The sequence below is a fragment of the Cheilinus undulatus genome, linkage group 8 (genome assembly GCF_018320785.1).
Source record: "Cheilinus undulatus linkage group 8, ASM1832078v1, whole genome shotgun sequence".
In the NCBI taxonomy this organism is placed as follows: Eukaryota; Metazoa; Chordata; class Actinopteri; order Labriformes; family Labridae; genus Cheilinus; species Cheilinus undulatus.
In genome coordinates this window covers 22,121,508-22,148,277 of record NC_054872.1, presented here as the reverse complement: position 1 = coordinate 22,148,277, position 26,770 = coordinate 22,121,508, and the positions used below count along the sequence as shown (strand labels likewise).

Sequence of the window (26,770 nt, the reverse complement as noted above, 5' to 3'; positions counted from 1 at the left end):
GAGAAAAGTATATCTATTAGTTCAAAAAGGTCAAAACATGAAATTGACATTAAAAAATAATGTCTTATAAAGGCAAATATATTAGAAAGTCAAAATCATGAGTTTAAAAAGTCAAAATAGAAAATAAAATGTGTAATCATGGAATTAAAAGTCAAAATATGATTCAAAATTTTAAATTGTGAGTTGAAAAGGTCAAACTATGGGAGTATGAATTCAAAGTTTTGAGTTGTAAATAAGAGATAAAATACAAAATAATTGGTTAAAAGGGTCAAAATATTATATAAGTCAAAATTGTGAGTTGAAATGCTCTAAGTATGAAATAAAAGGTCAAAATCCTAAGTCTGAGTCATAATTGTGAGATGAAAAATTGAAAATGTGTGATTGAAACACAAATTAATTTGTTTTCCCACATTCCTGACTACTTATCTAAATATTTTTTCTCATTACTTTTTCAGATTTTATGACTTAAAGATATCTTAAATCATCAAGGATAAGATTCCATGTTTTTTTACTACAGGAAATCTGCAGACCTCATACTGATGGGCCAGTTATAAGAGAAATATGAGATAATCTTGAAGGCCAGATTTAACTGTTCCACGGGCTGGATTTGGCCCCTGGGCCTTGAGTTTGACACCCCTGATTTATACCAATTATTAAATTATATTAAAGTGCTCCATTGACAAAAAAGAAAAGGAAATTATTATGCAATATAATGTCATTGTGCCTTATTTATTTACTTATTTATGTTATTACTGTTATTTCAGCACTGAAATATGCGAGAGTGCTCTCTAGTGTTCTTCATAACAAATCATAGATAACACTCTGAGGGTCAGGATTTAAGTTGGTGAAAAGAACAAATTTCCTCTTTAAAACAGTGGTGAATGAGGCCCATTGTGTTAATGAATTTAAGAGGATGACAAAGAATCAATATATTTGTGAGCATTTAACCATGAAAACATTTATTCAACTCAAATCTGAGTAAGTTTGTCTTGGCAGAGTGTAGTAATGACAGATTTTTGCCTCCACACCTCAGAACACACACATTAAATTAAAATATAGAGGAAAAAACATAAAAGTCTGTAAAAGGTTTATTGATCCCTAAACCTTCAATCAAGCAGCTCGTCTGAACGTTGGAAGTGAAAATGCCTTGCAGGGATCTCACTGACACATGCCTTTGGGATTTTAGCAGTAAGTGACAACTTTCTGCCGACAGTGTCATCTCTCACTGCAACATCAGTCTTAAAGAAACTGTACAGGACTGAACAGTGTCAAACAAAAGCTTCTTCCGGTAACATTTTAGACCGCACTGATCGACACTTCAGATAGATTAAAGCGGTAGAAGAGTAAAAAGTGCTTGAGGTTGCAGCTCTGACCCATGCAGGACTCATCCTGACAGCAAAGCCATGCAATGTTTCAAACCAAGGACATTATTTTGAATTCAAGTCAGGATCAGGTTTCCAAGAAAGCAAACGTTATGATAAGTTTGAGGAATAATGCAGGATAATCTTTGGATGCAAAGACATACCCCTAGAAACATGAAACATTTCCCTTTTTGTATGCAGAAAGATTCATTTAAATGCCATTTTTTAAATGTTGTCATGTTTCTGAAACATTTAATACCTTTATTTATGAAGTAAACAGAGTATATTATGTATATGTTTCGCAATAGACCAGGGAAAACTTTCAGCTTGTATGCAGGAAGAAAAATCAAAAGTATTTTTCTTGAATTGGATTCCAGCGTAAGGTGTACAGCAGAGGGATTCTGCAGATTTCAGTTACTGCAGCGGTAAAGGAGACGCTTCATGATGCTGGACAGAAAGCAGGAGTAGCTTTCAATGAAGACTCAGATGTGGAACAGCTGATCCTGGATCAGTCTGAAGCTGCTGTGTCACACATAGACTGTCTGAGTGTTCTGCCTGAATCTTCATGTCACATCTTAATTAATCCACATTCACTTTTTTCATAGATAAGCTTCTGTGTGCTTTTGTGCATTTTTTATCCAGGAAAGATAAGGGATAAGAATAGTCTTTTCCTCAATGAGTCTTCAGTTTCTTGCTGTGGGATCCAGACTCTCGTCTTCTGGTCTTGGAGGCGTAATGCCTGTTAGAGACATGACATAAAAGTCCAGACAAGAGTCATTCAGGTGTATGATAGGCAAACAGTGTTGGGAGATGTACTGAAAAAATGTAGGCTCTAACAAAGATTTTAAGTTTTTGTTCTTCATAAGTAACAAAACTTAAACAGACATTTCTCTGTTATGAATCTGTTTCTAATTTAGTGTCTTGCAGTGTTTGATGTAAAGTCTGTATAAAAGACAGATAACACAAAAGCTTCCCTAAAGTAAATTCAAACTATTTGCAGCTCTCCCTGCTGACTGATATCTTCCCCTAACCCCAGTACTGGATTTAAACTCTGCATTCTCTATGTTAAAAGACCTCACAACCGAACTACAAAGTTTAAGTTCATCCATCCATTTAGCCATCCATTTTCTTCCACTTATCCAGGGCAGGGTCAAGGTGGCAGCAGGCTAAGCCTTTCCAGGGGGGAATTCAGGAGGAATTCTGCCAGACATTCCAAGTTCACCCTCACTTCTCATTTGGGTTTACCAGGTCTGGCCATCTGTCATCAGAGCAAATTCTTGTGCTGATGTAAGTCCAAGTGTTAATTATTAGAGAGCACTAATTGTAAAACTCAGCGAAATGTGTCTCTGATTAGCGAAGAAGATGGGAGCGCGAAATGTCAGTGCCTGTTACTGGGCAATTTTGGCCTTCATTTTGTACAACAGGAGGAGATGGCGTTTTAGTGCCAATATCTATCAACAAGCAAGGGTTTTTATATCAGATCTTGCCCTTCAAGAGCCTGCATGTGTCCTTATGCAATGTAGGAGTGCATGTTTTGTTATATTGTGTACATAAAGATGTTCCTACCGTCGCTGATACAGGTAGAGGAAGAAGAGGAGCTCGTCTCTGAAGCAGGACAGCTGATGAGAGGAGGAGAAGGAAGCAGAGGAGGAGAAGAAGGAGGCACAGGAGTACAGATCTGAGATCAGCGTGTTCACTCCCTAGAGGAGAGGAAGGAGAGAATAAAGACCTCAGCAACAAGAAAATAAAACTCTAGAAATAAAACAGCTGATTAAACTGATTTTTTTTAAATTGCTGAAAAATCAGGAAATACAAACTCAAAGTGAGAGATTTTTCCATACATTTACCATAAGATCTAAAGAAACTGTGACACTCACTCTGTACATCAGCACAGTGCCCTGCAGGTGGCTCACAGACTTGAGCTGATCCAAACAGATATGAGAAAAATCACAAAGAAGAAGTGTCAGACAAAAGAAAAAAATTCTGATGGTAATGAACACATTAAAGGATTGGTTCTGTTGGCAAAGATGCAGGACAGACCTTGTGGTTGATATAGAGTTGTGGGGCCATAGACAGGAAGCCAAGGGCATATACTCCTGACAGGACCAGAGTTAAAATGTCAATAAAAATAAAGGCATAAGCTGAAACTTTGTATAAACTAATTATTTAGATATGAGGTAAGATTCTGTTAATAATAGAAATAAATTTAAGTCGACTCACCAGTCACCAGGCTGTTGATTAACCAGGAGTAGTAACTGTCAACATAATCGGATTAAATGTTAATCACATAACCAGCGGTGCATGTTAACTACCACTGTAGAATTGCTGCAAATACAGTGCCTATAAAAAAAAGTATTCGCCCCCTTGGATGTTTTACCCTTTTATTGATTTTATAAATCAATCATGGTCAAAACAATCTGGCTTTTCTGACAAATATTCCCTTAAATCTCAATAAAGTGAAAACAGATTTATACAAGAAGTGATAGCATAAATTTTCAACACCTTTAAAGTGACTGACCTAATTCAACAATTAGTGCTAGTAGTCACACAACTGGTGAAATGGGGATCACCTGAGTGCAGTGAATGTGTCTCAAGTGATTGTATTATAAGGACTCTGTGTCTGGCAGGTCCAGTCAATGGTTACTAAGTATTCTTGGCTACCATTACACTATGAAAACAAAAGAGCACTCCAAGCAACTCAGAGAAAATGTTATTGAAAACAATAAGTCAGGGGATGGATAGAAAAAACATTCTGAGGTACTGAACAGAGTTCAGTTAAATTCATCATCAAGAAATGGAAGGAATATTGCACTTTTGTACTATTGCACTATTGCACACCTATGACTACTCCAAAGGAGAAGCTGATGGGAGAGACTCTGCGTACAACAACTTTTGCCAGGGTTCTTCTCCAGTCAAATCTTTATGGGAGAGTTCACCAATAGGCATGTGGGAGACTCCATGGTCAAGTGGGAGAAAGTTTTTTGGTCTAAGGAGACCAAAATGGTGCTTCTAGGCCATCAGACAAAACACTATTTTTGACACCAAACACTGTACATTACTAAAAACACACCATCCCCACTATGAAACACGATGGTGGCAACATCATGATGTGGGGATACTTCTTAGCAGCTGGCCCTAGAAGGCTTGTAAAGGTAGAGGGTAAGACTATTTTTTGTCAACACAACCAAATTATATTGACCATGACTGATTTTTAAAATCAATAAAAGGATGAAATATCTAAGGGGATGAATACTTTTCATTAGCACTGTATTAACATTTCCATGGGAGTGGATATTAAACCAAAATCATCTTTAGTTCAAAGTACATACAGGTCTGAGTTGAACGTGACTGCTCTAAATACCTCAGTGCAGCAGTAGAGAGGAATAAGGTACCAGGAGATAATTTGATTTTAAATATGACAATAAGATTAGACAGCATAAGACAATGACATTAAAGCCATATCACAAAGCAGAAGTATTAAATACAATGATGAGCTCACCTCTTTTGACGTAAGTAGGCCAGAGAGAAAATAGCTCCACTGATACACAGAGGATAGACCAAGTAGGACAAGTATCTTGATGCCTTGAGAGAAAATCACACAGACAAGATATCAGAATTAAAAAAAAACTCCTAAAGGCAGAGAAATAAACCAATAGAAAAAGAAAATGACATTCATACCTGTGTGTCATACTCCACAGTCTTTCTTTCTTCTTCGTCTAGCTTTTTCACCTGCACAGTAAAAGAGAAGAAGTCTTTGGCAGGAGTGAAGTTTACTGATTTTCTGTATCATATTTTTCATCAAAGTCATATTATTTTGTTTCTAAATGGTGTCATACTTACATGAAGCCTAGGGCTTTTCCATTGAAATTGGATGTTAAACACCTTAAACACCTTCCAGACCTGAAAAAATACACAATTACTGGGTTGAAATTTCCTTATGAGCTTCACTTTGATGCTTTCCAAAAATAAAAAAGTTTATATACCTCCACGCATGCTCCCAGTCCCACAGGAAGCAACACAAGTAGACTGGTCTCTTCCAGCAGATGGAGAAAAATCAGCAGCGTGCTCAGACTACGCCACATAACTACAGACAAAGACAATAATGTTTTCATCATTTGCTCTAACAATGACAAAAATAATGCCTGCCAAACAAGGTAGGGCTGCAACTAACATTTATTTGCAATAGCAGTTAGTTTAATAGCTCAAACACTGCCAGAAAGGGAAAAAGGATTCCTAGTTGAATCCCAGTTGGACAGGGAAATAGAGTTTGCATGTTTTCTCTTGTGTCAATGTGGTTTCTCTCCAGGTATTCAGGCTTTCTTCCAGAGACCAAAAACTGACTTGCCAGGTCAATTGGTGACTCTAAATTTTCTGTGGGTGGGAATGTGAGCACGTCTGGTTGTTGTCTTGGTACATCAGCCCTGTGATTGACTGGTGATCAGGGTTTACCCTGCCTCTCAGCTAATGACAGCTGGGATACTTGTGATACAGTAAAGAAAGAATGGATGGAAAATACCAGAAAAGGGCGAAAAAACTCAGTCAGTGTTTTCCAAAGCCCAAGAAGATGTCCTCTGCTGTCCATTTTCCACAAAACCAAAGTAAATTCTACAGTACTTATTCTCACTGAGGGGTAAAGAAAACTGAAATGGGTTGGAAATGCTGGAACCATTCATCAAATGAATCATGGTCATTGGTTGACAACAGGCAGTTAGTGGATAATTAATTTCAGCTTCGGTATTTTAAAATATTTTAACAGAAAAGTCCATTGGGTGTTAGTTGGCCTAGCAGTTCGGTTGTGCACCCCCCTGTGGAGAGGCTGCATTCCTAAAAAGTGGTGCCTAGGTTCAGCTAAAACTCTCAGCCCCTGAGGGGGTTGAGACTAGACAACCTCTGGAGAAAACTCATTTCAGCTGCTTGTAAAGACCCTGAAATACTTGAACTCCTTCACCTGAGGCAGAAACTCATCCCCACCCACAGGGAGTAATCCACTATTTTCTAGCAGAGGACCCCGGCCTCAGACTTGGAGTGTGCTCTCTCATCCTGACCACTTCACACTCAGCTGCAAACTGCCCCTAAGCCTGCTGGAGGTCTAAAGCTGAGGAAGCAAACAGAACCACATCATCTGCAAAAAGCAGAGATAAAATTCTGAGGTCCGCAAACCGGAGACCCTCCTACACCCGGCAGTGTTTTGAGATCCTGTAAATGAAAATCACAAAAAGAATCTGAGATGAGGGGCAGCCCTGGTGAAAGCCAACACCTACTGGGAACGTGTCCAACTTTGTTCTGAGAAGCACAAGCTCTCACTTTGGTTATACAAGGACCTGATGGTTGCCATAGCAACCCCATATTTCCACAGTACCCCCCACATGACCCCCTGAGGGACACAGTTGCAAGCCTTGGATGAGCAAACTTCAACACTCCCTCAAGAAGTCCTGCAAGGGTAAAGACCTGGCCCACAGCCCCACAACCAGGACAGAATCAGCATTGTTCCTCCTGTATCTGAGGTTACCTTACCCAGGGAGGCTGAGTAGTGTGATACCTGATTAAGTTGAGCACACCCTTTTAAAACATAGGAACCACCACCCCGGTCTGCCACTCCACAGACACTGTCTCAGACCTCTACATGACATTGAAATAAAAGTCCAAAAAGCACAAAAACAAATCTTTGAAAAGTAAGTCCCCTATTTTGTGATGGTTTTCTAACCTGACTTCCTGGACATTCCCACCATGCTCTTCTTTTTCCTCCATGAGCTGATGTCATTTTTAAGAGCCAGGAATTCACAGATGAGCTATAGAAACAGAAGCAAAGGAACAAATAATACTTTTAATTAAACAAGTCTTCATTTGCAACAAGTCTGAGTTGCCAGATATAGACCAATATGAAAATGCACAATTTATGAGGCGCATTCTAATGTTAATGGCATCTCAGTGCAATTCTATGAACCTACTTGTAGAGCTGTGATGAGTGCAGTCAGCACTAACAGATAGAGGTTTGAATCCGCCAAAGTTTCTTTAATCTCATCTACGTTCTCTTCTGTGAAGCCTGGCAAAACAGAAGGATGCAGCATCAGAAGGTTTTAATTAAGATCGTATCATGAGCAAAACAACAGCTTGACATGTTATCTAGTTCATTAAGGTATAAGAAACTACAGACATACAGTGGTGATATATTGCTATTGTACTTTAATAACTCACCAAACTGTCTGAGGGAGTAAACCACGTCCTGAAGATGTACCCAGAACCTGAATCTCCTCAAAGAGATTCCCTCATAGGACACAGTCAGAGGGAGTTGAATAGTGCTGCTGCTGATCTCCTTTAAATGTGTAGACAAAAAGAAGTCAGGTAATAATTATTTAATTCCAAACCATACAGAGAAGTTTTAAGATTTAGTGTCCCCACCATGAGGTCTCTAACTCTAAAGCTGAGCTCGTTTATCAGCAGCAGAGGGAGGTAGATCATCTGTCGGCCATCCTGAGAGCTACAAGACAGGGACAAAGTTTGGTTTAAAAACACAAATAAGCTTGGTGCACTTTTGTACAAGCTGGAAAACTTGTTAAAAAGTACAAAAATAAGTCCTCGTTTTTGTACAGAAACTCAATAATGCTGGTAATGATGCAGCTGGGGATTAAACCCCTGACCTTTCATGTAAGAGGTGTCCAACCCAATCACTGAACCACAGCAGCCCAGAAAATTTGATTTTTAAAAAATCTATTTAGCATCTTAAAATCTGTAGTTACCATCTGTTGTAAGAAAACTAAACTTGTTTTGGTTGTGACACACTTTTATTTTACCTCCAGATTAACTCAAGTCCTGAGAGAAATGACTGGGAAAAAGTGTTTTTTACATATTAAGGAGTCATGGGAAAATATTGGGGGACCACTGTAATTTACACATTAGTGCATACAATCTATGGTTTAAGGCGTCAGACTAAAGAAATGTTGACTGAAGAAATTCTCTGTAAATGAACATAATAAAGAACCATAAATTATTTCTGTTCTTTTAACGGATTGTCTTTTTTCATTAACATGCCTCCCTTTCTATTTTTAACAAGCTGCACTTAGAAGAAATGGTAGCATAGGTCTGATTTTCTTATTAACAGCCATTGCAGTACAAGAATATCCTGAAAGGAAGCTGTAAGTCACCAGCGACTCTGACCTCTAAGCTTCCAGTGACTTACATTCTCATATAGCGCCGCACATCACTAGGAAGCCCCGCCTTACTGAAGGTGAAGTCCTCTGACATCATCGAGATTGACAAGTAAGGTCTCCAGTGGGAAACAGGATGCTCCGATCTGGCACTCTGCTTCTAACGAGGAAACAGAAATAACATATACACTGCAGGACATCATGTTTAAATCTGCAGTAAAGGTGACACAGTGGCTGCGAAATGATTGGGCCATGCCAGACGCTGTATTGAATTTTACCTTCTGTCCATCTCTCTGCCCCTCTGTGGGTGTGGGATTGATGTAGGTGGTGAGCTGAGCAGCATAGTGGACCTCTCTTCTGTCCTCCAGAGGTGAAACACCAACTCTGTGAACGTACACGACTGCATACAGAGTGCCATTAGCGCGAGTCTCCTCTGGCACAGAGACGTTCACCTGCCTAGAGAGAGACAGGCAGCATGATATCAGGAGAAGCATCCTCTCTGACCCTTAAAATAAAATCAGTCCTGCTACAGAGAAAGTTACCGTTTGGGAAATTTGCACATTAAACAGAAGTGTGACTGTGGCAGACCCACCTTTCAAAAGTAGAGTATGGGTCAAATGGGTCTATTTTTACAGCAAGGTGTAGTTGGCTGTTGTCTGGCACAAGGCATGTGAAGACACTCAGCTGGAAAAAAAAGAGTGGAAATTATGAGCAGTCTTTCCAATTTTAGAGTTCAGAGCTAAAATAAGATTTTACTGCAGATGGAATTAGAAAAAAATTCCTGTGTTCAAAATAAAGGGTATTATCAGCTTTATTGACCAGGTATGCTTACACAACCTGGAATTTGACTCTGATTAGCTTTGCTACAGGAAGTACACATTAAATGTGAAAATTTTAAGAAAAAAATGAAAGGGTAGAACATTGAAACATGCTCAAGCTCCTTTTTGGGTATTTTAACAAGTATCATGCTAAATAATGGTATGAATGCAAGGCATGCAAAGAATGCAAGGATACTGATAGACAGTATCAAAAGGTCAAAAGGTATACAATACACACTAATGTGAGCAGATTAATATGAGGTAGATAAGATCATTAACATAAATTGGTGTAAATATGCATATTAGGTGAGACCTTTAACCACATTGAGTTTTCTTACAGGAATTAAGTAAAGAGTAGTAAATACCATTAAACTGGGCTAAGGCGCTTATAGATTACTTTTTTTTTTTAAATTCTGACACTTCGTGACTGTTATGTGTAAATCAGTGACAGTCAGGGGGGAATAAACTGTTCCTGTGTTGTATATGTAACCAAATGCACATGAACTGCCCTCATACAAAACTTATGTTGGTCAGTTCACTCCTCTAAATATCATAAACATCACTACATCTCAGCGAAACACTAGCCTACATCTTACTACTACATCTAATCATAAAAGAACAATAAAAACACACAAACATACACCCAAAAAGGTCTCTTCTAAAATGGAAGGCACAAACCACGAGTCTTGCTATTTATATGCCACTCTCAGTTTGGTTATTTTCAACTATAAAAGCCAGGCCCAGAAGTGTCTTAGCTGCACAGTCTTTGAGTTCTTGCATTCCTGATTTAGCCATTAGACATGACAAAGGAGACAGGCCTGTACTTACCTGTAGCCTGGGTCTTGCTGCCAGGTATGAGGCGATGCAGTGTTCCCCTCTGCTTCTCTCGCAGGGTTTAGTGTTGAGGAAGCCGTACAACAGCCACACGGTGTGGAGAATATAAACCACAAAAACCCCGAGCAGCAGCTTAGCGATGGAGCTCCTTTTGGTGCCGCTGTCCCCTGGCTTAGAGTTACAAGATGGGAACATGGCAGCTCTATATATAAAATTTAAACGACGAAAAGATAAAAATTAAAATGACGGACCAGATTGTAACCTGACAACCTACGGTTTCGACACAAAATAATCCTCTCGCTTCCTCCCCACCGCAGCATCCTTCCGGTAGCCCAATCTGCATCCAGAGAAGGAGGGGTGCTGATGCTGACAGCCACTCCGCGGCTGCAACAACACTAAAAATACGTAGACCGAATCTACGCCCAAATCATAATACATCATGCATCATTTGGCTTGCCGGGTAGACAACGTCGTCGCCAGATGGATCTCTTTGGCAATGCCCATGCAAAGCGTGCAGATAGCGGTCATGTCTCGGATTGTCACAGATATAGCTCTTCATTTGTCTAGATGTCGCAACGGTATTCCTCCTTTTAGAACTATTCTGTAGCCACTGAATTCAATTTCACAGCCTGAGTTATGTAGTCTGCAGAGACGATCTTTGCCCACCGCGTTGCATTATGGGCTGAAACAGGAGAGTGGAGTGTTATTTTATACAGTCAGAAATATGAGGAAGAAGACCGTTTTTTTTTCTAGTTCAACTCGTGACAGAAAAAGTAAGGTTGGACATGGCGGATGTAGCCTACTCCAAAGGGCCTCTGATGATTGATTTCGTTTCATTATCTCACGTAAACAAAGTTGATTGAGAGACAATAATTACATTTTAATGAAATCAGTTATACAGTTATATATTGTGACTCATACTTCATACCAGTAGGTGGCAGAAATACATTATTTCCTTGTTTGCCCACCGCTTATAAACCACATAGAGGAAGAAGAAGGGCTGGCTGGGAATTCAGGCTCTTTTTAGTGATACGGATCATTTGGTTCAGCTCAGCAAAAAAAAAAAAACGTCTCTTTTGGTTCTCAAATGGCTCTTCATTTGGGTAACAGTTCTTCTTTTGACCTGCCATGTTTAACAATGTCATGACTCATGACATATGATTGCTATTTGTGCCGATATTTTACTCCAAATATGCTTAATTTTTTCAGTTAAAGATATATATATATATATATATATATGTATGTATGTATAGTTTTTTTTTGCTTGTTTTTTTGTTGGGTTTTTTTTTGTTTGTTTGTTTGTTTGTTTGTTTTTTTCCCCCCAAAATATTCTGACTCCACTAAACACCTTGCTGGTCAGATGGAATCTGCTCACTGGCAGGGCTGCATGACAAGCCTGATACAAAACATTGATGTTACACCATAAAGCACGATTTCTTAATGTGTGGTGTGCCTGTGGGAGTGTGAAGTAAAGATCATCCATTCTTATTAATCACACAACAAAGAGACAGAATATAAGTTTATTTATGGGTCAGTCACACTTAAGGCTATATTCATTTTGGTTATACCACCTGGAAATTGCAGCTCATTTCAAATTAAACAGGCAAATACATTGACACATGTTACTTTTATTCTTGTTAGAAAGTGGACACTAATATCTATAGAATAAATTGAAGAATTTCATTGTAAAATAAATTGAAGCCGTTTAACCTTGGCTGTACCACCTGACATGGAGAGTGTACCCACTCACCTAGGCACAACTGTAATTAATAAATGAATAATGTGATACCTAACTGACCTAATTAAAAGTAAATATTTCAAGGGCTTTAAATAATATAATTTATTCAACTATTTATCAGCATTTTTTGCAGTTTCACCACCTGAAACGTTGGTTGTGCCACCTGATTTTTGCAACTATTTACAAACTAAACAGGCAAACACTCAGACACATACTGTTACTTATGTTCTTGCTAGAAAGCTGATACACATATTTCTAAAATAAAATCAAAAATTTAATGGTAGAATTTATTTCAGCAGTTTTACACTGGTTGTACCACCAAAAAGAAAAAAGTCTACCTGACCGTCTATGACTGAAAATCTTTACTTGAGAAGGATCTACAAACCTTTTTACTTGGTCATGAAGGTCAGCTAGAGTTATATGGATGATAAATAATGCTTCAAACTGTTTCATCACTTCATTTTAAAATAAAGTTCATATGATTATCGATACACCACCCTTACATGCAAGAACTTGCAAATTCAAGGACAAAAGTGTTTTGATGATCTTGCTAACTTTGAAATGACACAATATAAAAGCATGTTTGTTTTCAACTATGAAAACATGGCGGTTACAATTTATACTTCTCACTATTAAAAAAACATTTTAATAGTGTCAGAAATCTGACACTAAGAAGCCAGAATAAAAGATCAATTATATGTTTATATATTCTATAAATGTATTCAAAGAAGTTTTTGTTGAACAAATTGATATATGCCAGGAACTGATAACATTTTCTTCGAAAGGAAACAACATTTACAACAATATGCATGCTTGAATTCGCCCATAATAATAATAATAAGAACAACAACAATAATAATATAATATTCATTATCATCATCCGGGATCCGGAACCTATCGTTCATGTAAAGGAGTCGGCTCTATGAATCGACTCGTTTACGAACGACACATTACGAGCTGACACTACGCTCGTGCCGCTGCCCTCCTGCGTGCTACCTTTTCCATCATGCTAGCCTAAACAACTGTGTTTTGGGATTAAAAACGACTATATGTATTGATTCGGGGAAGTCTGTAGCTAGCGACAAGCATCTGACAGGTGTGACGTCTTTGCTTTTTCACTGTCACCACGAATTTCACATTAATTATCACTGAAAGAGAACAAACTGACCCTGATACTAGAGGCTAACAAAACTAGCATACCATGCAGAGGTGCACAGCACTTTTAAAAATAGAGGCGATAATCAAACACCAGCCGAGCTAAGACAACCCATGACGGACATTACAGTAGCCAACGTGAGCCAATATTTACTCACACTTTACAGCTGTTATGTACGCGTTTTTATTCCTGTTATACCTGCATATCTGGACTGTCTCCTCTAGCAGACAAACTGTCAAACAACTCGAGGGCACTGTTAAGAGATGAGTCACGGACAGTGGAGGATACAGCTCGTCTACCCTTTCTAGATCACCACATGGTGCTGCTGCTCCACATTTTGTGATATTGTTGCTGCAGCTGTGGTGAAATTAGCCCCCAGCCTCAGTATGGCTGTCTGTGTGAAGGCACTGTTTTGTCCTGGTGTGGAGAGGAAGCTACTCAAGATGCTGCTTGCCAGCTGTATGACCTGCACACGGACGTACGAGCCATTTTTTGGGAACTTTAATCCAAAGCGCCTTTGCAGCACCGTCAGTCCTTTCTTCTCCAGAACAGGTGGGACCCTGAACCTTGGTAGTGCTCGTATAGAACTCTTCCCACTGAAAAACAATGTGCCATTTGGAAGTAGGAAACAAGGATTAATCAGCAGAAGTTACAGTGGTATTAGTACACATGTACTCTGCAGTAAAGCACTGCCTTATTCAAGATACCACCCCAAAAGATCTCAGCACACTGTGGAGAGACAGGGGAGTCTGCTGCAGGGAGGTGCATCATTTCCTGGTAAGAGTGAAAGACTACACATGGCCTAATGGTGATACAAAACACAAGTTTCTTCTCTACTATGGAAATTATTTATATATTTTTTTTTGCAGTCACAGTGAAAAAGAGTACATTTATCTATATGACTGAATTTTATTTGTTTTTCCTCAACTTGAGTACATGTTTTCATTAGTTTGTCTGGTATCACAGAGGACCAGTTTGATTATGCTATCAGATTATGACCGCTGTATCGCTATTAAGTTATCTGTCTGTTGATAAGATGCTGCTGTTAATTCTCTATTGAGTAAAAGAGTAGTCAATGGGTAGAGGCTGTTCTTAAAGCAGTTAATCTGTTGAATATGAATGTTCCCTTTCTGCATGTATTTGTGAAAGCTGTAATAACCAAACATCTTTATTTATGAGGGAATGCATGCCAATTTAAGATTGTTTTAAGATCTCAAAACATTAACAGATCAGAATGTATTTGATTTTCCTTATTGCTGTAATAAAAAAGGGAACATGCGCATGCTGGATTGAATGGACCTTTGTAATATTATTACCCAGTGCAAAATACTAAAAAATGTGATTTAACTCTGGCTTGTCTTTGAACAGTGTCCTTTGTCCGTCACAGAGTGACAGAAATCCCTGTGTCCAGTGTGTCTCCAGCGTTTGTTGTGGTAAGAAAAATAAATATATACACAATTCAATTTAATCCACAGAGTCCCTTTCTACATCCAAGAGAAAGCTAAAGACCCAGCTCTTTTGAGAACACTTTGCACTTAGCTTGACTCTTCGTTGCTGTTGTTCCTGCCATGTGAATTGTCTTTTGCACTGCATGGCAGCATCCATGTCTGATCGGACTTGAATCGCTTTGTGGCACTTACTGATGTATCCTCCTATCTAGATTGTGGCTTGTGTTGTACTTACTCTCAGATGTACATTGCTTTGGGCAAAAGCATCTGCTAAATGTCCTTGTAACATATACCACTGTATTGAGAAGAATTTTGAGTTTTGAACTCTAAAAATCACTTGATATCACTTCCTGTTCCAATACGCAAAAACAGCAACAAAAAATAACTAACACCCAGATACGAGCGATTTTCTTGTTTGTTTGTTTTTAATTTTCAACCTTCACAATGTATTTAAACAGAACGTAATTGATTGTTTTCACTAACAATGTGGCGCTTGTTCTTTTCTCTTGCTGTGTATGTTTCTCTTATACCCTCATCTTTTTTCTTTGTAACTGATTTTAGTTGAAAGTATATTTATAGATATGCTTTTTTTTAAACTATTAATACAATTATTAATATTATTGAATGTAAAAATATTAATAATTGTATTAATCACTTGATACTGAAACATATCTAAGATCTAAATTTGAACAGCCTTACTGTTGAAACAAATGTAATTATTATGCTTTTGATAAAGCTGACACAGTTTTGATCAGTTTGGTACCACATAGATTTTTTCACACATGTAATCATTTATCTAAAAAAAACAACTGTCATACTTTTATGTCTTATAATTGACAAAACTTTTGGTTGTTTAAGTAATTGTGACTGCCAAGCGGTGCATCATCAGTTTCATGTTTAATCATTTCACAGATGAAGTTTGATCAAGAGGGAAATGTAACATCTTTCGGTAAGTGTTCAAGAGAATAACGTGACCGCTGTTTGATATTTTTTTAATTCTTCAGTAACACTATGCATGAGATCAGAACATACACTGTTGGACATGCAGCCCACTATGTGGTTTCCATGATGTTAGAAAAGCAACAGATTCTCACATTTCAAAAGCTCACCATTGCTATGTCAAGTTTTGTACATTGGGATTGGTAATTCAGGATATTCCCTGCTTGCTTAGCTCCTCTTACATTTTTCCCCTTTAACAGAGAAAAAGAAAACAGAGCTTTGCCAAGAGCTAGGTCTTCAGGCCAGAGACCTTCGCTTCCAGCACAGTACCAGCCTCACTGCTAGAAACAACTGCATCATCATAAGAATGGAGGTATGGTCACTTCCTGTTTTTTAAAGGCAAACTTTGTGATGGATGAAGTCGTTCTGCCTCTAAAAATGAACTGTCATCTTTTATCCGGCTATAAATGAGGAAACGTTTGTGACCATAAATTATAACACTGACAATATCTCCTCTCAACCAAATTACTAACATTTCAGGGGTGTTTTAACTTTGACATACTCAGAATAAATGAGAACTCGAAACCTTGAGCCAACATTAAACTTCAGTTACTTTAAAGTCAGTGAAAAGAGAAATATCAGAAACTCATTCCACTGTTTGTTCACCATTTTGATTATACACTAGGACAGTTTTTAGCCCAAACCGTTGCCTGTTCTCCTCTAGAGGGCATTTCTGGTAAGGTATAGAAGAAGGTACAAAAGTCATCACGGCTATGCATTTTACACAAGATTTCTCTCGTCGGAGCTGAAGGAAGTTTGGTCTCCATCACTGTCACGGTGAGGTGGCTGCAATCCTGATCACATCTGTTGATGAGTAGAGAACAAAGGCTTTTAACAATGTACTCACAATATGACACTACAGAGAAAAAAGCAAATTATCTGAACTGTGTAGGTGCATTTAGATGCAGAAAACTATAGTAACAGTAAGGGATGCATATATTTGACATGTTAGTTGGTCTTAATTTACTATAAACAAGAAATAGGACAGGGAGAAAGTATCTGAGTGCCTTTCCTAGGAGCTTAATTCTTTGATTATGCATACAAATATATGGATGAAGGCATTGTTCAAAAAAGGGCAGGATTATACATATATTTTTTTATTATATAACACTTCATCATTGGTTTAAATTGCTGAAATATTCAAACAGAACACGGCTCTTTATTTTTTGTGCCTTAAATTTCTTTGCTGTTCTCACAGCATGTCTCTGATTTAGTGGCTGTGTGAGAAAATTTTTATTTTTCCATACTAATTTTCTAAAATTTTTGCATATTACAGTCTTTTTTTCATTCATCTTCATTCATTCATTTCATTTTTTCATTGCCAAATTGGTTGCACCAAAAATATAACCTAAAATGATAACAGAGGTCCTATTAATTTTGTTAAGGAAAGACCAACTGACTCATTTGCGCAAAATCCCTAAGATTAGAAAGGTGGTAGTGCTGCAAAAATGGACTCATGATTTTTTATTTTTTCACCTGTCCTTTTTCGATCCTGTCCTGAATGCGAGACACTCCACACAGTCAGCGTTCCGCTCACATCTGCCTGGACAAGTTGGGCAGTCCTCACAGGTCGGGCCCATGTATGGATTGTCACATCTACACGCTCCACACTCACAAATCCCTCTGTCATTGCACACTCTCTGGTTTGTTGCCATACAGGAAGCCATGTCCATGGAGCAGCTGCACTCCTCACCTGTCCAGTCATTATCACAAATGCAGCGTCCACACATGCATCTCCCATGGCCACCACATAACCTATCAGATCACAATTTTTCTCTTAAACATCACTCCCTGCAGTGAAGTAGAGTTAAAAGGAAAGGAAATCCATGACGATGTATTTGTTATACCTGCCGTTGTGCCTCAGACAGTCAAAATTGCTGCACTCACAGAATCTACCGCTGTATGTTTCTGCCGGGTTAACTCTCTTATCACACTCACAGAAGCCCTCCACACATTTTCCCCTGCCGCTGCACACAGGGGCACCCAGGCCTGAGCGGCAGAAGTCCTCGTTTGATGGAAAAAAAGAAACCGTCTGGCACTGTGGTCCAATGTAAGGCTCACTGCACTCGCACTGGCCACATACCAGAGTCCCATGGCCTGCACAGCTGGAACTGTTTTCCTCACTGTTGCTTGTGCACTCACACTGACCTAGGAAAGCAAATTCAGTCTTGTTCAACATTTACATTATAAAAGAAAGTACATACCTTATTTTTCACCTTCATAATGGTTATTTTTTCCCCATGTCTGAATGTGATACCAAGCTCATGATATATTTGCTGAAACACAGTTTTGAAGTTATACTCACACTCCAAAGTGATCTCCAACTCCAATCCCAAGGAAAACCCTCTGGGTGTGATGAGAACAGACCAGGGTCCAGTCAGGTTCTGCCTCTGGTTTGAGTCGTCTCCTTCATGGGGACACCAGTCAGCCTCAACATTTACCTTAAGAAAATAAATCAGATTATGCTGTTTTGTTTTTCAAATAGCAAAGATTGTACCTGAAAGTTTTTAATATTTTATGAACAATGTTGTTTTACTAACCTGTATAACCGCAGGGTTTCTGTTTACACTGCTACTGAATGTGATGTTGACTCCTGAAAGATGAGGGAGGGTATCCATGGCCAGCTCCGTGATTGGCTGGTCTGTCGGCATGGTGATGGTCAGAGGAAAGGACTGGCTCACACCTGGCCTCAAACTGAGGGAGAGCTTCTGGGGCTGCAGGAACAAAGTCTTGGTGTTTTCTGGCTCTGTGCTGCAGATATTCAATAGTTTCAGCAAGGAAATCAATGTCTTAGAAGTCATTGCAGTCTTAAAAAGCTTACTAAATAATCTAATGTGGCTGAAAGATAGTAGAACTTAAGCAGATATTTACTTGCTGTCATTCCTGATGATCTCCACCCTGCCCTTAGGGTTATAGATATTACTCTTTTGACAGCCTGCTCTGCGCAAGCCCTTTGAGGTGTGACAGCGGACATTTGATTGAGGCTCAGTGCACCAAGCACAGTCAGGACCAGACTGGAGGCACTCTTCACAATTTGAGGCTGATTTTAAGCAGTTTTGTTCTTTGGCCCAGCTGACACAAAACACAGCCACCAGCAGGCTGAAACAGAGCAGCTTCACAGACATCCTGCAGAAACAGCATTAGCTTATATTTTAAACACTTAAATAGAGATATCAGCTATCAATCCAGAGAATCTATATTTAGTTTGGGTTCATCTAAGGTGAAAAAGACTTGTAAGTTATTTTTATTTTTAATAGGCGTAACCTTTAGATCAAGATAAAGAATAAAATGACAGATATGAGGCAAATACTTTGACTTTTTAAGAATACTGAAGTCACCCCTGTTTGAGTCTGATTGGCATATTAAAGCATTCTGTTGAGATTTTTTTGTCCTTCTTGTAATATCAGAATAAACTTGGATTAATGAAGCTCTGTTAGTATTACTAATATCAAAAATATCTCTTTTCTTGCAAAGTAGAGCCTTTTGTGTCCAAAAATAAACAGAAAAAGAGCTTAATCAGGTATGTGAAAAGTAGATGGCTAGTAGAACAAGCACACAAGTAGCCTGTCGCTGTTTCTTGGTGAGGCAGCTTGCTTCCTAATTTCAGGAAACATAAATACGCAGCAATCATTGTACAATACCTGAAATATGTAAATCCTTCTGTATTGTGGCTGCGCCTGGAGATTTATCCTCCTGCAGACTTGACCACTCAGATGAGATTCAGTTATTTATTTACTACCTGGTACTGTAGCTTGTTAAGTAGGATGAATAATCTGATTGCTGGCCTGGATTGGAGCTAATGTTTTCAGTCTCTGACTGTGGCTTTTGCAAACAATCAAATCAGGAAGCAGGATTTCTCAACAAGAGTTTGTCATTGGTCAGATCTCTCACTGCAAATATTTACAGATCAGAGTCAACTCCTGGCACTACTGTCATCCAAATGTAGTTCTGCGTGCTGAGACCAGAGCCATTCATATAAGTATATTAACATACTTCAATGAGATAAAAAGACTGATACAAAACCTATTAACTGGTTAAAAAATGAGTGTCGGTAACAAAAAAAGCCCTTAATTTTGATTATTTTTTTCAGATAATCTAGTTCAGAGTGATCTGGTCAACTCTCTTCATGTTTCTGCTTCTGTAGTTTTTAAAAGCCATCGTGACCCCACAGTCCCTGCTGGTGTTGGATTTTCGAGGTCTTGGTTTGGAGCGTTGGTTGGTACTGGAGCTGGCCCCTCAGCTAGCGTCACAGACACTCTCTCTGCCCTTTGAGTTCAGAGCTCTAGAGGCCATACTGCAGCACAAGGTGAGCCAGGTTATGTATACACTCTTTGTCAGTGTATTTAAGCATGTACCTGAATAAATCTGGCCTAGATGTTCAGGACACACATGAGGCTCTGCTGAGAGATAAGGTTAAACACAGCTGTCCGTATATGTTTTGCTCTGTCTTTATCAACAGGTAAACACACTGCAAGCTCGCCTGAATGATGTCGAACCAGCAATGTTGGACACCTTGGAATCACTAGTGGATCCTAAAATCCTTTCTGCTGATAGAAGTAAACTCCATATACTGCTTCAGAACAGCAAGAGGTAGATAAACAATTATAAACATGGTTGTAAATGTTCTTATTAATGAGGAGAGAAAGCATAAGAATTTGAATGCATCTCTCTGTAATGACAGCAATACTGGTGCAGCATTTTTGCAACAAGAATATCTTTCCTAAGGTTTTCAAGAATGGCACGTTAACGATCACATCACATGTTCACAAAGGATTTTCTGTCTTCTGTTACAGTATTTCCCTCTTTTGTTCTTTGACAGCTTATCAGAGTTGGAGACGGACATAAAGGTTTTTAAGGATTCCTTGCTGAAAATTTTGGATGAGGATGAGATCATTGAGGAATTCTGTCTCACCAAGTGGACGGACCCAAGAGTTTTGTACGTTGCACTGTACTACTATATAGTTTATTCTTAAATCAGTTTCCTTAAGAGCTACAAGTCAGTAGTTACAGTAAAAAACAAAGCAAAACAAGTCTTAAACCTGTGAGTAATTTCTGTGGTCATTTTTTCTGCACTATAATTCCTGCTTGTTTGGAGGTTCTGTCTTGGGTTAAGCTATGGTGAGAAACTATTTATGTTTCAGATTGAAACCAGGAAGTTATGACCAGTGAGTGGCTTTAAGAGTTTATTGATGAGAGCTGGAAAGTTCTACCAGCTCAAATAAATAAATAGATATGTTTTACACTCCACAATATTTGTGTCTGTATAGAGTAGTAAAAGAATGTATTTGTTGTGTAAGGGCTATTGACATTTAAAAAAATGATATTTAACATTTGATTAATACCTGTAATACATTTAATACAATAACTTCATGTATATGAGCTAGAGTAAAGATCTACGCGCAGACAAAAGGTTTTAGAGGTGTTTTGTGATATATATTAAGGGTTGATGGTTTCCTGCCATAAATGTATGATTAATTAAATGCAAAATAGAAAATATTTGTGGCAGTTCTGTAATACAAATAATCACACTGATGACCAAACCTGTGTATCTAACATGCGCATTCACATGTGTCTCTCTGTCCTCCTTTTCTAGCGAGGAGAGCAGTTTAGGCATTGATCATGCTGAGGAAATGGAACTGTTATTGGAAAATTATTATATGCAGGTAACACTACTCAGCAACAAGCTCTAAATAATACTTCTCTATTTATCAGTTTGTGGGAATGCTGATTTTACTTTAATCATAATAATGTTTGCTCTACAATTAATTATTGTAACTTCATAACACAAATGACTATAACTGAACTGAATTCTGGTGTTACTATGAAATGTTTCATACAGGCTGAAGAGCTGGGGAACAAGGCCAGGGAGCTGAAAGGGTTAATAGATGACTCAGAGAGTGTTATCTTTATCAATCTGGACAGGTACATGCACACACAAACATACTGGGTATTCAGTATGGAGACGAACAGAGCATGTGATACTGAAAACAGTAAACTATGTTTACATACAGTATGGTGCACATGTGGAAATGGTACAGAGACAAAAGAAACAAAAGGCATAAAGATTTATAAGAAATTAAAGTGAAGCTTCTATCTCTGAAGTTGATCACTTTGAGGAACTGGGGACATTTAATCTAACCTATTTTGATTTTTATGATATTGACTTTTGGAAAATAATAATTTTCCCTCTACTTAACACCACAATGAATTTTTGATAGAACAGTCAGGATGGGACTAAATTGTAGATGTTCATCTTTAATGAGAGATGAATATAGTATTTACCATTTAAGAATTACAGCCATTACATTAAGGGTACCTCCATTATTAAGGGTTAAAATTATCAAGACACAGTAACATAATTAAAAACACAACATTGTTTTCAGTACTTTGATGAAATCTCAGGAAAGGCCATAGACATAATTTCATTGCTGATGCTTTGCCTTTGTTGCAGCTGCCTTTAGTTACAACTTGTTTGTGGGTCTTTCCACACTCAATTTTGTCTTCAGTAACTGAAAAGTGTACTCTATCGGGTTGAGATCAAGTGACTGACTTGGTCATCTCTTTGTCATCAGGAAAGCTCGTGTTGCTCTTGCATTATAGTGTAAAGTGCATTCAGAAAGTTTTGGACCCCCTTCACTTTTTTTTTGATTTTGTTGAATAAAACTTGACCTTGAAAAACCTTGAAATTAAGCTCAGGTTCCTCCCATTTCTCTTGATCTTTGCTGAGATGTTTCTACTCCTTGATTGAACTCCACTTGAGGTAAATTAAACTGATTGAACATGATTTGCAAAGGCACACACCTCTCTGTAGAAGGCCTCACAGCTGACAATGCATATCAGAGTATAAACCAAGCCATGAGGTCAAAGGAACTGCCACCAGAGCTCAGAGACATGATTGCTGTAAGGCACAGATCAGGCAAATGCTACAAAAATTCTGTCACCTGCTTGGCTTACATGTGGGGTTTTTGCAAACTCCGATCAGGCTTTCATGTGTTTTGCACCAGGGAGAGCTTTCCATCAAGCCCCTCTACCATATAGCCCAGATCAGTGGAGGGCTGCAGTAATGGTTGTCCTTCTGGAACTTGGTTCTTGATCCCCTGTCTTACTGAGGCCCTTCTCACCCAGTTGCTCAGTTTGGTCAGGCAACCAGCTCTTGGAAGAGTCCTGGTTGTGCCAGACTTCTTCCATATGAGAATTATGGGGGCCTCTGTGCTCTTGGGAACTTTCAATACAACACATTTCTTTAAGTCCTTCCCAATATCTGTGCCTTGCAGCAATCCTGTCTCTGAGCTCTGCAGGCAGTTCCTTTGAACTTATGGCTTGGTTTTGGCTCTGATATGCGTTGCCAGCTGTGAGGGCTTTGATAGAGAGGTGTGTGCCTTTCCAAGTCATGTCCAATCAATTAAATTTACCACAGTTGGATGCCAGTCAAGGCGTAGAAACATCTCAGCAATGATCAAGAGAAATGGGAGGCACCTGAGCTATATTTCAAGATTTTTGCAAAGGGTCTGAATACTTGTGTAAATGTGATGTTTCATTTTTTAAATTTTTAATACATTTGCAGAAAATTCTCAAGTTTTGTTTTTTACTTTGTCATGATGAGGTCCTGAATGTAGATTAATGAGAATATAGCATCAGCCTGCAACATAACATTAATGAAAAAAGTGAAGGGGGTCTGAATGCTTTCTGAATGCACTGTATCCATCTGTATTTAAAGCACTGTACTACCAGTTCAGCAGCATTTAGCTCAATTTAAGCATAGAGTGTAGCCCTATACAGTTCAGAATTACTCTTGCTTCTTCAGCTCTCACATCATCAGTAAACACCAGTATGCCCATTCATACTTAACAGATAATGTGTTTTGGTTTGGATCATGAGCCGTTCCTTTCTCTCTTCATACTTTTCTCTTCTCATCTTTAATGTACAAGTTCATCTTGGTTTCATTTGATTTTGCAGTGCCTCAAGTTTTCTCTGTCTCTATGACAGATTTATTTTGGTTTTCACTGTAATTATGGCCTCCTTCACTTCCACTCTGACATTACTTCATAATAAAAGCTCCACTCAGATAAACACTTCAAATAATCTCCAGACTATTTATCTGCTACATTTGTCTGGCCGTAAAACAGCTTGTCAGTTAATCGTCACCTTTATAATGGAAGCACTCTCAATAAAATGGCTGAAATTCCTAAGTATTAAATGCCTTATTCTTTTTAAAACCCTTGAATGATACGAGTCTGCACTTAAATCACACCTTTAATCTTTTATTTTCAATCTATTGTGGTGGTAATTGGACACAAAATAATAAAACTATGTTACTGTCCAAATACCTGACCCGTTAGAAGGAACCTGACTTTTGTGTAGAAATGGACCCCAAATAATAATTCACACCTGTCTTTTACGCTAACCCACAGAGAATTTATTTTTAAGTCCTCATTGAGACACATTTCTTTTTTTCCCCCAGCCATCGAAACGTGATGATGCGTCTGAATCTTCAGCTGACAATGGGTTCCTTCTCTCTGACATTATTTGGTCTGATAGGAGTGGCTTTTGGTATGAATCTGACATCATGCTTTGAGGAGGTGAGGCTGCTTCCTCCTCAACAGTTATATCATTAGAGTTGATATTGTTTTAAGCTGTGGTGCTTTTATTTTGTGTCTTTTAAACTAAACATAAGATTTGGATTTGCATTTTAAATTTTTGACGTTCTGTAGAAACATAAAAATCACATGACTTATCTATAAAATGCTTTAGTCAATTAACAGGATTCCCAGATTGTTTCTACTAAATTTAAATATTTTAGGTGATTATCTTATGTTTATTGACTTGTGCATGCAGACCTCCTTGTATCTGCTTTCTTTTTAAGGCTTCCTCTATATTAAATATGTACCATCTTTTTTTTTTTTTTTTTTTTTAAATAAACTTTTGCACATGTATATGTGTAAGTGTTGCTTGTATGTTTTATCACCAGGACCCTCGGGCTTTCTGGCTGGTAACAGGCTTCATGTTCTTGGGCAGCGGACTGATATGGAGACGACTGCTGTCATTCCTGGGTCGACACTTAGAGCCCTCACTACCCACACTTGTAATACACACACACACACACACGCACCTACACACACACAGTGCTGTAATACAGTCCTTTACAGATCGATTATGCATTATAAACACCCCACTTGGTCAATGCATGTTATTCCTCTTCACATGTGCATGCACTGAGGCTTTTTGGCACCCTACATAATTCTCTTAGAAACTGGAGAAGACAATTGAACTTAATAATGACAGAAAAACAGTAGCCTGAGATTACATCCGTGGTGTCATTTATGCTGTTTGTGATACAGATTCCTCCAGTATGGAAGAGAAATATAAAAGCGTCTGACAAGACAGGAGTCAGATGAAGATGACATTGATGATGATGATGATGAACTACCTCCTCTCTGTGAAATGCCACTGACCTCCTGTAGAATCTTCAGCTTTAAAGGGGATTTTTTTCACCTCCACGGAACTCCTGAATTCCTTACAAAGACTGGAACTCTGTTTTTCTTGTCAAACCTCATTGTGTTTTAATCTCCCATGTACACAGCAGAGGTTGAGACTGTGTCCAGTTGTCTGTAGACTCAAATGTGTGCATTTGTATTCCTGTTATATAACATGTGGGCAGATAGTTGCTCTGTCATCTGTGATTGAGTGGTAAGAGATGCAGGCTGCACGGAAACTCAAATGGATATAAAGCCAATAACTGTGAGAACTAATTGTCATGCAGTAGTAAGTTCACTTATTTCATAGGTAAAAAAAAAGTGTTAAAATGAATAAATTTTATTGATTTAATTTAAATAAAAGTTAACAAATTAAGAGTATGATGTCTAATGTACTTTTGATTTTTCCTTTTGTTAAGCAGAGTGGTCTCATGTGTTAGACAATGAGAGGAAATAATTTTTTTTTGTTCCTGATATATTTGAAGTGCTGAAAAATAAACGTGTAACCAGTTAAAATAATGAATCTCGTGAATCACAAGTGATTAAAACGAAGTCACAAAGTAAATATTTGAAGGTAGTGTTCTGGGGGGAAAAACATGAGTATGGCTTAAAATGAGCTTTTCTATCATTAACTTCCTGAGCTTTTATTTTAAATTAATTTTTACTTTCCCCACTTATTTGGGATCATGTGAATCTGATAAGTATCAAAGCTCAGCCCTATCTTTGAACATTAATTAGTTTGACCTAAAAGTATGCCCAATATCAACACAAATTCCCTAAAATTTAAATGGAAAATTTCTTCAAATATTCCTCAGATGTCTCAGAGAAACCATATCATAAAGCTGAAATTTTATTACAAAATTCCCCCTAAATTCCATTTACATTCCTGAAAATGTAAAAACAAATTTCCCAAAATCTCAATGCAAAATATATTACCCAAGATCCTATTAAATTATGGAAAACTCCCCCAAACATCCTGATGAATTCAAGACACCCCGCCATCAAATTCCTGAGATCAAGGATGTATTTTCCCAAGTTTGTGTGAGAATACCTAAAAATGTTGAAGCAAATTCATCCCCTAATAAACCAACTAATATTCCCAAGAAATACAAATACATTTTCTGAATTTGCACACAAATGCCAGAAAATTTTCCAAAAAATCCCCAAAACAAAAAAAAAAATGTAATGCAAAAAAGAAAAAAGAAAATTACCCCAAAAACTTCCCATTAAAATCTCCAAACTATACAAACCTATCCCAAAATTTTCATGAAATATTTCCAAAGATTTTACAGCAAATTCTCCCAGTAATTTAAGTTACTGGGAGTTACTTAAGTTTAGTAACTTAAGCTTCAATGGACATTGCTGACAATTATCTCAAAAATTCTCATAGTAGAAAATACATCATGTCGTAGGAAAGCCAAAATGTAATGTTCTCATATGTGCATGCAGGGTCTTAAGAGGTTGGTCCCACTTTTCCTGGAAGAAATGGGGTTTCTTACTTGTTGTAACCATTTTCGTCACTAGAGGGAGCTGTATCTACAGCTTTAAATTTCTGTTACCTACTGATGCATCTCAATAGACGTGATAGAAAGCACCTAACTCCATCTCAAGCATTAAACAAGTTTCGCAAACAGCATACAAGCTGGTAGTTATATAGTTTATGTATTTAGAGACGATCCTGCAAACAAACGACTGCAGGTCCCCTTTTCTGAACAATAACTTAAACACACAATGAACAAAAACACTTCTACATAACAGGTAGCCCTGCTGTATATAAAAGCTATCTGAGTGAAGCCAT

General features: G+C 38.1%; 3 protein-coding genes across 3 annotated transcripts; 1 reads left to right on the top strand and 2 right to left on the bottom strand.

Annotated features, from left to right (window-relative positions):
- Nucleotides 1-1,006: 1,006 nt before the first annotated feature.
- LOC121513336 (cleft lip and palate transmembrane protein 1-like protein) lies at nt 1,007-10,798 on the bottom strand. The gene is made up of 17 exons (XM_041793019.1): nt 10,153-10,798; nt 9,099-9,190; nt 8,785-8,962; nt 8,539-8,666; nt 7,761-7,839; nt 7,557-7,674; nt 7,310-7,404; nt 7,066-7,150; nt 5,345-5,445; nt 5,202-5,261; nt 5,040-5,090; nt 4,861-4,943; nt 3,582-3,616; nt 3,402-3,457; nt 3,239-3,283; nt 2,928-3,061; nt 1,007-2,100 (listed from the first exon to the last, which is right to left on the bottom strand). Exons 1-17 carry the CDS (start codon nt 10,351-10,353, stop codon nt 2,034-2,036), a joined length of 1,608 nt encoding a protein of 535 aa, XP_041648953.1. The 5' UTR covers nt 10,354-10,798; the 3' UTR covers nt 1,007-2,033.
- Nucleotides 10,799-12,876: 2,078 nt separating this feature from the next.
- mrs2 (magnesium transporter MRS2) lies at nt 12,877-25,353 on the top strand. The gene is made up of 12 exons (XM_041793809.1): nt 12,877-13,829; nt 14,421-14,485; nt 15,413-15,449; nt 15,700-15,812; nt 19,644-19,805; nt 19,959-20,089; nt 20,319-20,435; nt 21,093-21,162; nt 21,339-21,421; nt 23,961-24,078; nt 24,468-24,581; nt 24,838-25,353. The coding sequence occupies exons 1-12, from the start codon at nt 13,439-13,441 to the stop codon at nt 24,892-24,894; spliced, it is 1,458 nt and encodes a 485-aa protein (XP_041649743.1). The 5' UTR covers nt 12,877-13,438; the 3' UTR covers nt 24,895-25,353.
- Nucleotides 15,806-19,590, bottom strand: LOC121513824 (integrin beta-1-like). Its single transcript, XM_041793810.1, has 7 exons — nt 19,141-19,590; nt 18,371-18,625; nt 18,040-18,250; nt 17,805-17,940; nt 17,347-17,647; nt 16,976-17,254; nt 15,806-16,303 (listed from the first exon to the last, which is right to left on the bottom strand). The coding sequence occupies exons 2-7, from the start codon at nt 18,622-18,624 to the stop codon at nt 16,114-16,116; spliced, it is 1,371 nt and encodes a 456-aa protein (XP_041649744.1). The 5' UTR covers nt 18,625; nt 19,141-19,590; the 3' UTR covers nt 15,806-16,113.
- Nucleotides 25,354-26,770: the final 1,417 nt, after the last annotated feature.